General features: G+C 39.0%; 1 protein-coding gene across 3 annotated transcripts in view; it reads left to right on the top strand.

Moving 5' to 3' along the window:
• LOC116237547 (ATP binding cassette subfamily C member 1 (ABCC1 blood group)) overlaps positions 1-15,067 on the top strand; it is a 51,280-nt gene extending 36,213 nt beyond the window's left edge. For all 3 annotated transcript variants that reach the window (XM_031606798.2, XM_031606797.2, XM_090151543.1), the window contains exons 20-31: positions 3,614-3,698; positions 4,189-4,327; positions 5,226-5,433; positions 5,989-6,299; positions 7,155-7,354; positions 7,817-7,943; positions 8,091-8,192; positions 9,443-9,589; positions 10,529-10,687; positions 11,509-11,675; positions 12,388-12,582; positions 13,797-15,067. In XM_031606798.2, coding sequence (XP_031462658.1) covers positions 3,614-3,698; positions 4,189-4,327; positions 5,226-5,433; positions 5,989-6,299; positions 7,155-7,354; positions 7,817-7,943; positions 8,091-8,192; positions 9,443-9,589; positions 10,529-10,687; positions 11,509-11,675; positions 12,388-12,582; positions 13,797-13,905 — 1,949 coding nt within the window. In that variant the 3' untranslated portion in view covers positions 13,906-15,067. The remainder of the gene's footprint in view (positions 1-3,613; positions 3,699-4,188; positions 4,328-5,225; positions 5,434-5,988; positions 6,300-7,154; positions 7,355-7,816; positions 7,944-8,090; positions 8,193-9,442; positions 9,590-10,528; positions 10,688-11,508; positions 11,676-12,387; positions 12,583-13,796) is intronic.
• The last annotated feature ends 741 nt before the right edge of the window (positions 15,068-15,808 follow it).

The following is a 15,808-nucleotide window of genomic DNA, read 5'->3' as shown; positions in this document are numbered from 1 at the left end:
GGAAGTAAGGGGAGTAAAATTACTCTGAGAACTGTTAAGAGTTTTTGTTGTTTGTTGTTTTTTTTTCCCCCTTAAATAATTCTGTGGACTTGATTCCCCAAATTCTGCTTCTTGTCCAGCAGAGTTGAAATTTGCTTTATGGAAAACATATGATGCTAGTAATATTCACATAACCATGCTTGATCTTTGTAAAAACAAGTAATTTTTTGTCCTTCCTGCTACAGTTGGGAAGCAATTTATTGAATCCTGAGTTTGAAAAGAGGGTAGCTTACTAGCTCAGTGTCTGTGCATCATACACTAGGTAGTAGAGTGTGTGTGTTTGATAATAAAAACACATGCTTCTGCTTTAGGGGCTGAGGTTTCACATCAGCAAGAAAAAGCACTGTACCTTTACAGTCACTGCCGTCTCTGAGTACAGAGAACGCTCATGTTTTATGACTGTGTTTCTTTCTAACAGTATGAAAATGAATTGGGCTCGAGCACTACATCTGATAGATAGAATGGCTTGTACAGTGCCTGTAGGTATGGATGGGTGCTTCCCTCCTTTGGCTTCTGGAAAGTGAAGGGTTAAATAGTGAGATCTGTTGGCTCTGATCTAAATGTCCTTGTGGAATCTAGATGTGTTATTCAGGAAACACCTGCCTGGGTCAGGAAATAATCTGACTTCCTCTTAAATCGTTTCATGTACCTTTTAGCAAAATTCAGCTTTTCTGTTCTCTCTGGTAAGGTAAAGTCTAGCTGTATTCTCTGCCTCAAATGGCCTAAGTAAATAACTGACTCGGTGTGAGGTACACAAGGTACCAAGATGCTTAGAAGAGTAAATTATCTCACAGTTCCTTACTAATCTAGCCATGCTGGGTGATGATAGAATCATTAAGGTTGGAAAAGACCACTAAAAGCATCTATTCCAACTGTCAACCCATCACCTCTGCCCTCTAAATCACATCATGTCCCTCAGTGCCACATCTGAGCTTTTCTTGAACACCTTGAGGGACAGTGACTCTACCACTTCCCTGTACAGCCTGTGCCAACGCATCACCGCTCTTTCTGAAAGTAAATTTTTCCTGATAGCCAACCTGAACCTCCCCTTGTGCAACTTAAGGCCATTCCCTCTTGTCCTGTCACTGTTATTTGGGAGAAGAGGCTGACCCCCACCTCACCACAACCTTCTCTGAGGGAATTGTAGAGAGCTGTAAAGTCTCCCCTGAGCCTCTTCTCCAGACTGAACAATCCCAGGTCCTTCAGCTCCTCCCAATAGGGCTGTGCTCCAGTCCCTTCACAGCTTCATTGCACTTCTTGGAGGTGCACCTATGTAGATGAAAGTTGTCACTCTTAAAACATGATGATACACACCTTTATTGTTAAGAATAGGGAGTCTCTAAGCTTCTTAAATAAAGTCTCTTCCATGCCATTGAGGAAAACTCATATAGTAGTTGCTTGTATATTCTGGGATTTTTCTTAGGTGATTTGACGTTGCCTTGGAGTTGCTTTTTGATTTCTGCTCCCCAGACCTCATTAGTGCATATGTAGAAGGAAATTTAGTGATCTGTCACTTGCATCCATATGGTTTGGATTTTTTTTTTCCCTAAGGCTGCCATTTTTGTTTTAATCCAAGAAGTGGGATTAAAAAGATCAGTTTCAGTGAATTTGATTCTGTCTTGAGCATTTGTTTGTATTTATGGTTTAGGTTGTGCTACTTTAATGCATTTATGCTTGTGAAGGTTGAAAATGGTTGTGTTCTGGAAAGAGTTAATATTATATGCTTTTAGACTCAGATCCTTCGTTAGAAAGAACGATTCAACCTCTGGAAACAGGTAACTGCTTTTTTGCCTTGTGGCTTTTACTAGTGCTTGTGGTGGAGCAATACTAGTAACTACTTCATTGACAAAAGAGATCGAGTCATTATTAGAAGAATTTCATCTACATAACAAGATATTTGTTTGGTTTGCACGTAACCTCTGTGCGTACAGTAATTCACACGCTGACTTGTAGATAACTAATTCACCAGCAGTGATTCTGTATCTCAAACGTTTTCATAGGGAAGCTTTAAATAAACTTGAAAGGTGCATCTCCCACTCTGGATTTAGGAGTATAATGAGTGTAATCTGAGAGGGAGAGCTCAGTATTGAGACATGAAGGTCTCTTTTGTTGTTGTATATTTAATATTTTATATTCTGGATTTACTATGACAATCTTCAGTACATTTCTCTCTCAAAAGGTGAATGCAGTTTATGTATGAAATCTTTGTAGCCTATAACAAGGCATCAAATGTAAGAGCTGTTAAGGAAGGGTGGTTTGCTTGTGGTTTTCTTACGTTCATGTGGGTTTAGAGCTTCAGTGATGCTCTAAAGCGATACAGTGTTTTCATATGGGACCCCTATAAACGAAAACACATCAAGTACTAAAATAACCAACAGTCTCAGATTTCTTTTAAAAATATGAACTAAATAATTGAAGTTTCACTTTTGCCATTGTTTCTGCTCTTTTTTTTTCTTCCTGCTTTCGGACCACACTGAACTGTTTAGCTTTAGGTTTTTGGAGGTTTGCAGAACAATTTTAAGTTCAAGCAGCCCATCCTTAGTGTACTGATGAACTTATTTATGCATATGTTTTGCTTTCTTATAAAAACGTGAAGATTTCAGATTCTAAATCTACACTAATTATTCTGCAGATCTCTTTAATAGATGCAGTTGAGCTTTTTTCTGTTTGCATAGACTCTTTAAAATGCAAAATTATTTTGTTACAAATTCTGAATTAACTTTTATACATGAAAACAGGTCTTTTATACATGAAAACCTAATTATCAATAATTTTTGGAGGTCAAAATCATTTCTATTAGGAAAATGATGACATAATCTGAACCCAAAAGTTTTATTAACGTGTTATGCTGAATGAAGTTGTTAGGAGAAATCTTAATTCAAGCTGATAGGTTCTGTGAAGTGTTTTAGGTAACACCCCTATGTGTTCTGCATGTTCTTACGAGTGGGATGTCCTGGAGTAACAAAACTTGGTTGTTTTTTTTTTGTTGTTCAGTGACATTTGTGCAAACATCTCCTTGCTTAAATGAATGATTCCTATGGCTTACAAACGTGGGGCTTTTGTATGTTGCTTTCTGTATCATTTTGCAGGAAGGTTCAAAGTTAATGGCACTTGTCAATTGTTTTTATAGCTTTAATCCATTTACAAGAGTGTCTGCTCGTTGTGTTGTAAAATAAAAATAATTTTTGACTTAACTGTATTGAAGATGTGATTTGAGAAGATGGTTAGAGCATTGACTTTCTTTCCCCAGAGTGAGACATAGTGCAACTTGGTATTTTGTGCTTTAACATCAAGTATGTTCTCATAATTATATTAAATTATTATTACTGACCTATAATTGTAGGAAAACAAAAAAAAAATGTTCTCTGTGTTGTCAACTAATCCTTTTGGGGTGGGACTAAGCTGATATGCTCATCTGATCAATTATCTGTCAGCACATGCAAATACTTCTGTGTTTTACTGTTTATTTGTACACCAGGACTGCACCTAGCATTTATTACTGCAATTCAAACACTGTATCTCATCACTATCACTTTCATATTTTCTTTTTTACTCTATTTTTTTTCTCCCTCAGATGCAAATAGTCCATCTGGAAAGGAAGGAAGGCCTGTAGAAAATGGAGTCCTTGTGAATGAAGCCCCTGGAAAGCTGATGCATCGGTTTGTGGTCCTCTTCTTCCTCTTTTTTTCCTTTTTTTTCCCCCAATTTCCTGTCCTTATAGTCAGCTGTGAACAAACAGTAACTTGGTATTTATGGCATTTGTTGGAAGAAAATGTATTGTGTCAGATCCAGAAGCCTGAAGGAGGCAAGTCTGTTGCTGTCTTCAGGTACTCTAGAGGTGCTGTATTTTTGAAAGCTAAGTCTGATTGCTCAACCAAAATTTGGTTGACTGCCTAACCTGTTAGCTTGTATCTGAAGCTGGATACTAGAGAACTGAATGCTCTCAGGGAGGATTAGAAGTGCACTGTGCAGAGGGTAGAGGACCAATGATAGTCACTTGGAAGGTGATGGCTGATAAGGAGATTAACTTGCATTACTCTTGGGATAATCAATCACTTGTAGCCATAGGTGCTTTGAATCTTTCTGTGAAGTAAACACCTGGCCTGTACTTTCCAAGTAAAAAAAATATATATATATTTTTTTAAACAGGCAGCTCAGTAACTCCTCCACATACAGCAGAGAAACTGGGAAGTCACAACACCAGAGCAGCACAGCAGAGCTACAGAAGCCTCTTGCAGAGAAGAATTCCTGGAAACTGACAGAGGCTGACACAGCAAAGACTGGGAGGGTAAGATCTCCTGCTCCCACTTTCTGTGCTCTATTTCAATTTCAAAAAAATCAACGTGATTGGGGAAAAAATGGCTTCTAAAGACCATATAGCTGGAGTGAGAAAGGGCTGAGTAGATTGCCTCTTGTTCTATAGAACTTCATTGAAGTATTATTGTGTCCTTTGTTCCCAGAGATGGACTCCACATTTGCTCACAGAAAGGATGATAAGGCTGACCTCATTCAAACTTAAAAGGAAGAAAAAGCTTGCAGCAGCTTGGTTTTTTTCTTTTTTTTCCTCTTTTCTTTTTTTTTTTTTTTTTGAAAAAGATTGCAAAGTTGTGACAAATTAAGTCACCCAGTGAAATTTGTCCTTCAACATTGAATTTTAAGTCAGGTTTTCACAGTAGACACAAGTATCTAATCCCAGGACACTCAGGTCTTTCTGAGAAACCTAAGAGTGAGGTTCTTGGGAGAATGGTAGTTACGCCTAGTGATGTTGCTCCTGTCCTTGTTTTATAATTAATAGATCATAAAATATAAAACCTGTGGAGCAAGGGTTTAATTAAATTATATTTATTGTGTAATCTTGTGGTAAAAAGAGAGAGACAAAAACTGGAACTTCACAGTGAAGTTTTTTGGCTCTGCCACTGATGGTGTTTTACTTCAGACAGTGTTCTCCCTTCCGTTCTCTTGTAAGGCAAGGGAAAGATGATGTGTGCCTGCCCTCAAGGGATATTGGGTTTGGCACGACTCCCTAGAATGTCTTACAGCTTGTGCTTCTGAGGACTGGCTTCATACAGTGGAATTGTCATGTTTTTATAGCTTGGTGCAGGAATATTAACTTTAAATAGAAGTTGAAGGAGTGGGAACTCTTGTCTTTGAAACCAAATGAAGACTTTTTTCTTCTCCCTCTTCAGGTGAAGGCAACAGTATACTGGGAATACATGAAAGCTATTGGACTCTGTATCTCTTTTCTGAGCATTTTCCTCTTTATGTGTAACCATATAGCCTCCCTGGCTTCCAACTATTGGCTAAGTTTATGGACAGATGATCCTGTTGTTAATGGGACACAACAGTACACAGATGTCAGACTGGGAGTATATGGAGCACTGGGAATTTCTCAAGGTTTGCCTGATTTTACCTTTTTTAAGAGTAGCTCACTTAGAATGTTTCTGATGCTCTTGCTGACCTTGTATTCTAAAAACTGCAGCAGCAGTTTGCTGAGGCCCAAGTGGGTTGTGGGTTGTTGGTTTGTTTTTGTTTTTTTGGTCATATAAAGACGAAGGCACCATGGAGAGGCCAGCTCAGTGGGCTTTTTTGTCCTTTTTGTGGTGAAAATTTTTTTAACATGAAGTATAATAGCCAAAGTAGGGTGTGCAACAGCCCTTGTTACAGTTGTCGTAAAAATCCTAACAAAAATTATATGCCACCTTAAAATCAAGTACCATTTACTTATGGAAGGTGCTCAAATGTTGGTAATGCAGAAACAAATTCTCCCATGAGAGTAAATTGCTGTTTTCACTGAAATAGCTTTTGAATAATCACCAAATCTAGCTGTAATGAACTCCAAATCCCAGGATTATTGTACTGAAGCTGTCCCGGTTCTAAGTGATGACAAAATGGAAGAAACTATTTTGTGTGAGAGTTGAGAGCAGTTAAAAACCAAATCTTCTTTTCCAGGTATTGCTGTGTTCGGCTACTCAATGGCTGTGTCAATAGGAGGAATATTTGCTTCACGACACCTGCACCTTGACCTGCTGCACAATGTTCTCAGGTCTCCAATGAGTTTCTTTGAACGTACACCCAGTGGAAATTTAGTGAACCGTTTCTCTAAGGAGATAGATACCATTGACTCTACCATTCCACCAATCATCAAGATGTTCATGGGCTCAACATTTAATGTGATTGGGGCTTGTATCATCATTTTGCTGGCCACCTCTATAGCTGCTGTCATTATTCCACCTCTGGGACTTGTCTACTTGCTTGTGCAGGTAGGATGTGCTGGCCATTGTCAACTGGACCAGAAATTACTTATCTTCTATGTAAGATGGTAGGGTAGGATGGATTTTAATGTTTACCTTGTGTCAATCTTAGCTAATGGTGCTTTGCATGATTTATGGATTAGCTGACTTCAGCAGATCACCTCCTTATGTTTTCAAGTGTAAAATGACTTACGTGTGCAAAAGTTAATCCTTTATTACCTAAGCAGCCTTCACGAAAATGCCATTAAATTTTGTGGCAAACTGTGTAGCTTGTTGCTTAGAGCCCATATATGTAAAACGTGTGGGCTTTTCTAAACTTTATTTCAAATGGAAGAGTAGCTTTTACAGGCTTGTGTATGCATTTCTGCTGACATGCCCATTTTGCTAGAACACTGTTTATGGATAAAGAGAAACTATGACAGCCTTTCACTCCTGTCTTGTTTAAGCAAGATATACTTGCTTCAGTTTGCTTTACTGTTAGGTATTTGGTAGAGCTAGTACACACATGTGAAAAGGAGCTATTTTCTAGCTTTGGCTATTGATTTAGTATATCTATAAAGCTTTGCTAGTAAGTCTTAAGGGCAGTGATTCATGACTTAGAGGCTCAAAATTTTGTAACATTGAAGTCAGTTTGCAGAGAAGAGTGAGTGGTAGTGGCTATTAGATGAGAGTTTGATTGGCATTTCTTTAAAGGTGTATGTAGCAATTGTTTTAGGCTCAGAAGTTTTGGACAAGGCATGTATTTCTCTGTGTAAGTTGAATGTCTGATACTGACAGTCCAGAGGGCTGGGAGCTCTCTTGTGATTCCCTTTGTTGTCAAATGCAATCTGGATGTAACCTCAATCTTCATATTCTGATTTGCAGAGATTTTATGTGGCCACCTCTCGCCAGCTCAAACGCCTTGAATCTGTTAGTCGTTCTCCTGTGTATTCTCACTTCAATGAGACCCTTCTGGGAGTCAGTGTAATTCGAGCCTTTGAAGAGCAGAAACGTTTTATAAAGCAGAATGACGTGAAAGTGGATGAAAATCAGAAAGCTTATTATCCAAGCATTGTTGCAAACAGGTAATGGTGGGATCTTTATAAAGAGAGAGGGTATGGTTTTGTTGCCTCTGTGCCTTGTCAATCACCTGTCAGTGTATTTGTCCCACATAGGGCAACCTTTGTGAATATACCTGTTTTCTTAAACATGTTTGAAATTAAGATTAATTCTTGTTTATAGGTCCTCCCTTACATCTGGGTAGTATTTTTAAAAGTTGTGGTTCATCTGTTCCAATATAACCACATCTGCTTTCTGAACTAAAACAGGAGTTAATGTCTCTGAAAGGCTTATTTAATTCTGTATACCTTTTGCATGCTGCTGGAGCAGAACATCAGGTGCCTTACAGTTCCTGTGTCACTGGCAGTACTCAGATGCCATGTTACTGATCTTTTTAAAAACAAAATGTGACAGAACGGTAGTTCATTGCATTCATGATTGTCTGTGGATGTTACTGGAAAGATGTGTTATGTCCTTCTGTATTGCAGATGGTTGGCGGTACGTCTGGAGTTTGTGGGGAACTGTATTGTTCTCTTTGCAGCATTGTTTGCAGTGATTGCACGCAACAAGCTCAGTCCAGGACTGGTTGGTCTTTCAGTGTCCTACTCACTGCAGGTAGTTATACCTTAATTAAAATAAACAACCGTGACTGCATCAGAAAGCTTGTGTGAACCTTGTTCACACTTTAGAAAGAATGTAAGGTACATAGAATTTTTTAAAAATTGTTTACTGTAAATTGTTTTTAAAATTCTTTTCTTGCAGATTACAGCATACTTAAACTGGCTAGTTCGCATGACATCTGATCTGGAAACCAACATTGTTGCTGTAGAAAGAGTCAAAGAATATGCTGAAATGGAGAAGGAGGTACAGAGAGTTGTTCACCACAGTTAACATTTGACGTTTCCCAGGACTTGCAATTGTATCGTTTGACATGGTTACATGCAGCCTAACTGGGTAGCTTGAACAAGATTACAATTACCTTAATGCTTTATTCCTTTCCATCTAGAACATCTTCAGCTGTTAATGAAATGTTTCAATTGTACTCATTAGACAGGTTTGTGTTACACAAACACCATTCCAATGAAGCGATCAGCCCTTCATTAGTAGGGAGCAGTATTTATATGAAGTTGATGCCCTGAGGTAGGGCTCCTGTGCTCTGGATCACTTCCAGTTTTCACATTCAGTATAACTCGCCTGCAGAGCTTGAGACTGCAAGTCCTTGCCTCACTTTGAGCTAATCTATGGAAGACAGCAAAAATGGCAGACTCCTGGGGATCCTCTTGGTGTCAGGACACCAGTGTTCCTTTTTGGGACTCTGTGAGTTCAAGTTGCCAGGTCTCATTTACCATGGTCAGCAGAAAACCTCGCTCAGTTGAGGTGATGGCAGCTGTCCTGTTGACAAGTCTCTTCTTCCTTGTCAGACCTTTCAGTTCGCCCTCCGTAGTGCCTTTGGACCAGTGTTTTGGACTAAAGCTTCCAATTAGTTCTGTGTAGAAAGCAGCACCGTCTTCTGAGATCTCACCCACAGCTTGGTAAATGGGTTGCAGAGTGCAACTGGACATGTCCTTTGAGCTGAGGGAGTTGATGTTGCTTAGTGCTCTCATTGCCCTGTAAAGACAGGATGCATCTTAGTGCTCCACAGGGAACACTTAGTGTACCACGGCATAGTTCCTGTGGGTGTTTTTGGAGTGTATGCACCAATATTTATACCTTACTATTTAGGAAACTTGCTGTTATGCATTGGGTTAACCAGAGAATCTGTGCAAATGTGGTTTAGTTTTTAAGTGCTTCACAGTTTTTTTTTTATTTGCATGTTTCCGTTTTTGCACTCAATGAGGCAGAGTGAAGAAGAGCTACCTTTTTGTTTTGATTCATATTGCCTGTGAAGTCATCACATCTGTAGTTGTGTCCCTTTTGTCTACAGTACACAGTTCCCTTAGCTATGTACACCATCTGCCTTCAGGCATTTTTTTCCTTTTTTTCCATCATCATCATCACAGTTCCTTTTGCAAGTTACACAGTAACGAGGATTTTTCTTAATTGCTTTTAAATCCTCTGAACCTGTGCCCAGTTGAGAGAAGAAGTGATTAGATATGCTTGTGTGGTTGTTTCAGGCTGAGTGGAGTATTGAAGAAGCAGCCCCAGCAAACACCTGGCCTGAGGAGGGGAAGATTGAGTTTCGAGGCTTTAGTTTACGTTACCGAGAAGACTTGGATTTGGTTCTGAAAAATATAAACATCACCATAAATGGGGGTGAGAAGGTAATGACTTTGAATTAATAGCAGACGATTACTGTATTATAAATATGCATATAACCCAAAGAGGGGACTTGCTCCTTTCTGTGGTAATAGTCTTAGGTCCTTTAGAACAAGAAGTGCTTCTTTAGAATCAGTCTTAATGTAACTGGCAGCTGCAGTGAGCTCTTGCCAGATTATCTGGATTTGGCAAAACTCTGATGGAGATAGATTTGTGTGCCTATCTGCTGAATATTCTCACATATGTTCACATACACCTCAGTCCTGAGTGGATTCTCTGATGTCTAATAATATTGTGGCATGACAGCATACAACGTACCTGAGAAACACATCTACTGTCAGGCCTCTTTAGTTGTGGTATCCAACTAGGTATTTGCATTTTTATTTTTTTTTTGAGTGCATGCTTTCTACATACAAATATGGGCAGAATACTACAACAGGGCTAAATAGAAAATGCAGATGGGAAGAGATACATCAACCAACTAAAGTAAAAATTTTTGAAAAACCATATTTTAATAAAAAAAGAATCACTGAAGACTTCAGCCTAACTGGGAAGCAGAACATATAGTATGAAACTGAGTGCTTTTGCTATGAATTTGCTTCAAATTCAAAGAAGAGAAAATAAAGGCCAAATCAGAAATTTATCTGTGAAGCATGAAGAGAAAAATAGGATAGTTAGGACATCTTTTACCTTCTCTTCCTGATTCCATCTGCCTTTCCGTAAAACTGAATAATTCTGTGAGTGGATTGCAATCTTTTATTTCCATAGCCTGTGTTTTATTTATTTTTGTTCCTGTTAGATTAGCTTCTGCTAGTTGCATTATTTTAGTGTGTTGATAGCCCAAGAAATATTGCAGCCTTTCAACAAAGTCTACTTTGGATGGTGTCTTGGAAATGCTTTAACTCTGTCCTAGTGTCAGATCTTTCTTTATTTCTTTCCACCAGATAGGAATAGTTGGAAGAACAGGAGCTGGAAAATCCTCCCTTACTTTAGGCTTATTTCGGATCAATGAAGCATCTGAAGGAGAAATTATTATTGATGGAATTAATATTGCAAAGATAGGGCTCCATGACTTGCGGTTCAAGATAACCATAATTCCTCAGGTAGGTGTAAAATTCTAACGTTACCAGAGCTCATACTGTAACAGTGTGCTTTCTGCAGTGTACTAGAGGGAATGTATTTATTCCTTTTCTGATCTGTAGCTGTGAAATTGAGTCACTTCACCATACTCTTTCATACACTTAGTCTGGGTAAAAAATGTTTCTGTCTTTGGTTGCTTGTGCTGGGTAACATTTAGGAGTTTAGCTATGACTGAGTTGTGGTGTGGAAGCAAAACCATGGTCTTTAAGGCACTTGGGCATTGTCAGCACCCCATGCTAATGATGTAAACACTGTAGACAGCTTAGCCTGAGTAGTAAGTCTCATCCCAGCTGAACAGCTGCTTGAGGTCCCATGGTAACCTACAAACTGTTTTTCTTTTGACCAGTAGGGGAGAAATAATGTCCTGACTGTTGCCACTTGTGGAGGGCTTGCTGGAGTTTAGATAAACTCAGTGTTGACTGATGCTAGTTCTGTACTTTTTAGAACTAGAATTAAGTTATTGTGTAGTCCAGTTACGAAGGCCTGGGATTTTGTGTTGCTATTTCAGGCTTTATGTGGACTATTGGGCTTTTGTACAAAGAAAGCATTCTGACCTTGCAGACGTCAGAGCATTATGAGATATGCAGTGCTCTTCACTCACAGAGGTCTGCATATGACCATCCCAGTCTAGCCCGGTGCCTGAAAAAGTGAAGTCTAACTCCTTAATTCAGTAGATTGGCTTTCTTGCAACTGCATGAGTTGTTTTCTTTTCAGTATTTAAGCAAAATTTTTCATGCACTGCTGTGTTCTGCATGGATTGTCAATTATGTCTTTCTATGAGTAGGATCCGATATTATTTTCTGGTTCTCTGCGTATGAATCTTGATCCTTTTGACCAACACTCTGATGAAGACATTTGGAGATCTTTGGAATTGGCTCACTTGAAAAATTTTGTGTCATCCCTTCCTGATAAACTCAATCATGAATGTTCTGAGGGTGGAGAAAACCTCAGGTAGGCTTTAAAAAAAAGTGGTGCTTACCTTAAGAGTTAAGTGTGAGCTGAGAAGTGTGTGTGTGGTCTCTAATCTGCAGCTAGACTTTCTACTTACAGAACACTTAGAGCTCACTTTGAACAAAAGGTACCTGGAACCTAGCAATAGCAGTATTGGTTGTTTGTGGGTGATTGTTGTTGTTGGTAGTTGTTTATTTTAATTGTTAATGAGGATGTGGGGAGGAATTCTTAATGCATGACCAGGCAGCCAGCCAGTTAGGTTTTATTGAACAGGCTTTAAATTCTCAAATTTGGGAATTAAATTTAAGGAATACTCAGAATGCTGTGACATTTGGCTTCCCAGCTTGCACAGTCTTGGAAAGGATTTTGGTAGCAGCAGCCTGCTATTTATAGTAGGTGCTCTGACTTTTCTATGGGGAGTAGTTAGCTTGCTTTTAGCACTTTAACAGAGTTATGCCTTAAGTTTGTAAAAACCATTTGAAGTCAGTTTTTAACAATACACTGATTCAGTGATCAAGACCATTTGTAATATACTCTTTTATTACATTGCCTGTATTTTGTTATGAGAAGGATCTTGTGGTTAAGTTGCTGTTACATACTTTATAGTGAATCAGTAAGACTGACATTACCTGTTTTGCTGGGCTTTGGAAAAGAGCACTGAACTTACTCTTTTTGTTGTTGTTGTTCTCTCTCCTTTCTCCCATCTGTGCAGTGTGGGACAGCGCCAGCTGGTGTGCCTGGCACGAGCTCTGCTCAGGAAATCCAAAATCCTAGTTCTAGATGAAGCCACAGCTGCTGTTGATCTTGAGACAGATAACCTCATACAGTCAACAATAAAATCTCAATTTGAAGAATGTACTGTTTTAACTATAGCGCATCGTCTGAACACAATCATGGACTATACAAGGTAAAGTAATACTCTTTACTGTTTCTGTCTTGAGGAATGGTGTGTGTGTGATTTATAGCGTGTTCTACTTTTATCTAGCACAATGATGCTTATCTGTGTTGACCAGTGCATTTTTAGTGCTCTCTCCACGTTACTGCTGAAATCGTGGTATAGATGGGTTGTCTGTATTCTGGCTTACAGATGCTGTGCTTGGCCTGGGAAGCTCCTCGGTTTCCTCTGTCATGCTGCTGTTGTGCTATTTGTGTAGGGGAAAGGAGGCAAGAAGGACAACAGGAATCTATTCCTGGGTCTTGCCCTAATTTAGGCACAGATAGAAGAGGCATCAGAATTTTAGGGAGTACATAACCTAAACTGGGCACAGACAGCATAAGGAACCATAGGGGAAGTTGCTGCCTTTGTCTGAAGTTGATTTGATGTTTCTTCATCACTCAATTCTGCGTTTTTGACCTCTGTCATCTTCAGCAACCTTGTGAAGATGTGGTTGAGTGTAGATTTTTCTCTCAAATTCAACTGTAAGCTCTCTTGTCCTTTTTATCACAGTATGTCAGAGAGCAGAGTGAACACTGATAGAATTGTTTGCTCTTGTACACCTTTGCACTGTCAATACTGAAAGATAAGAGACAAGCATTGCATGTGCTACTGTCACCAGATTAACACCCAGTTTGGTTGTGGCAGCCAGTAACGCCATGCAGCAACAGCACTTGCCTGAGGGCCTGGCTGGCATCTGCCAGTGCCTTGGCGGAAGTAGGTGAAGAACACTTTGAACTCTGCACTTATGTGACTGTAGTGACTTGCTTTGTGAATTTCCTAGTTCCACTTGTATGTTTGCATTCCATAAGCTGTATGTTCATGTTTATATTTTGTCAGCAGAAGCTGCATAGCAGCAGTTATGTGGAAGTGTTAGGGGAATGTTAAAATCTCCTAAAATGTTTCAGTGGCTCTTAATTTGAGAGAAAGTGCTACCACCGATTTTCTGGTTGGCTCAGAGCACACTTGAAGTCTTGTGTCTGCCTGCTACATAAGAAGTAGACCAGACATGCCTTCTGCAGTGAGGATGGAAGGATGGAGGTGAAAATCTGTCTTCACTGACTCAGTCTGGACAGTCTTCCCTTGCATAGAGTAGCTATGTTTCTGTTAATTTCTCTGTCAGTGAATATGTAGTATATCTAGACATTTTGACTTTCTTGTGAATTTTTTTATTTCTTGTTTTACAGAGTTTTAGTCCTGGACAGAGGTGAAGTGGTGGAGTGTGATAGCCCAGACAACCTACTTCAGGAAAAAGGCCTTTTCTATAGCATGGCCAAAGACTCAGGATTGGTATAGGATTTGAATGGAGAAGGGGGAGGTGATGCACTCAAACAAATGTAATTTCCCCTGAGTTGGTGTGAGTTCAGTTACAGACCTAATGAAGTCAGCCACAGCACAGCAATGGAAGTAACATGAAAATGCAATATTTTTTTTTCTTCTCCTGTGTATTGATTTTTAGCCAGCTTTAGGAGAAGCATGTAAACTCTGCAAAACACTTCATAGTCTCCTAGTTCTTGCCTGACATCTGTCATTATATGCTCAAATGTAAGGCGGAGTGATTCATCAAAGAAATTCTTAAAAGCTTTTTCTTTTCATCTGCTCCTATGTCCTCAAACCCATTTTTGTTTTAAGTATTTTTGCAAATGCTAGTTATTTACTTGTTTGCTGATTCCTCATTTGATGAGCCATCTATTGTGATATGCACTTGAAACATTTTGTGGCATATTGTCCTAACGTCCAAAGATTTTCTTCTTGTGAAATAATGCTCGTGCCAGGTTTTCTCATTATGGCATTTACTGTACGTGGTTAATGCTTCTATGCATTCTCCTAAAGATTTTACATGTGTTTACGTTGTATAGCAGTGAGTTCACTATGTCAGTAGTGCTGATGTGGAAAAAGCACAGTCAACTTCAAAGCAGTATTTATTCATATTTGGAATGATGATCACTCCAAAACCCAACTCTAGCATCAGTTGGTCTGTTGCAGAAAACAGTACATGATTTTACACCCGGTTCACTCAGGAATTCTGACTTGGGTGGAGAATTCTGGTTATGCCTGTGGGGGCTAGGCTGAGAAGTGAGGACTGACCTGGGCAGAGGTTGAAGACTCAATGTAATGCTGACTGTGATACCCCTAGCTTTGGCAGTTTTGTGCTTTAATAGAAGTTCTGCTACATCAAGGACCGTTAGCCTTATGTTGAAGAAACACGCCCTTCATGCTGCTCCTGTTGACTCTTAAATCTTCTGGGAGACTATTCTGTGACAGTAGTTAAAATCAACAACAACCAGCCAAAAAAATACCCCAACACCAAAAAAAAAACCCAAAAGCAAAGAACTGTTTTTCTGTTTTTCAAGTTGTGTGTCAGAGCTCTAACAATTCGATTAGCAGTGGAGTCTGGTTTTTGAAGTCTTTGTTGAATGTTCAGTTTTCTGTGCAAAGAAAAAAGTTTTATTTCTCATGTTTTAATTTGTCTTATTTTAGAGGAAAATGCTGGAAAAAGGCAAACTAAGCCAGATGGATCCAAATATTAAGTACTCTGAGAATGTGGACTTCTGTTGAATGTTGTTGACCTTAAAAATAGGCAGTTGTCTTCTTTAGAGTAAAGCTATTTATTTTTTTGTAAATTATTATGACTCTCTGAAATTGAATAGACTGAAATTTTCTTTGGTATTTTTTGTAATTACTATATGAATATTTACAAAGAACTTGCAGTAAAAAAAAATGTTTGAAAGATAATGTGATGTGTCATTTCTTACCTTGTTTTTGACAAAGTCTTAACTTTGGCTGTTTGTGGAGTTTGGTGGGTTTTTTTTTTCTGTGAAAACAGGAATTACTGGTACTGCAGATACTAACTAGGCTTGCTAGAACTGATGCTTGGAGGTCGTTAGGGTCATTAGGGTGGCTAAGAAACTTTTAGTAACGCAGTTTGTTGTGCAGATGAGTAATAATGATAGATCAGTACAGGAGGTGCTGTGGAGAAGATTCTTTGTGTCTGTGTCCTTTGCCTGGGCACATCACATCCTGGATGGTGGTTTGCTGTTAACTTCCTCCAGCCTTGTAATGGAAGGAAAAACTGGAGCAGATGGAAACAAAGTGGTGTCTTTACTCTTTCTGAATAACTGAGATTTACAAGCCTTACTATCTGAGTAAGTCCTGTGAAAACAGCGGAACTGCACTTGGAATAAATGTCTGTTTGAAA

This window comes from Phasianus colchicus, chromosome 16, assembly GCF_987193195.1.
Source record: "Phasianus colchicus chromosome 16, bPhaCol1.hap1.1, whole genome shotgun sequence".
Classification (NCBI taxonomy): Eukaryota; Metazoa; Chordata; class Aves; order Galliformes; family Phasianidae; genus Phasianus; species Phasianus colchicus.
This window is presented reverse-complemented; position numbering and strand designations above follow the sequence as displayed.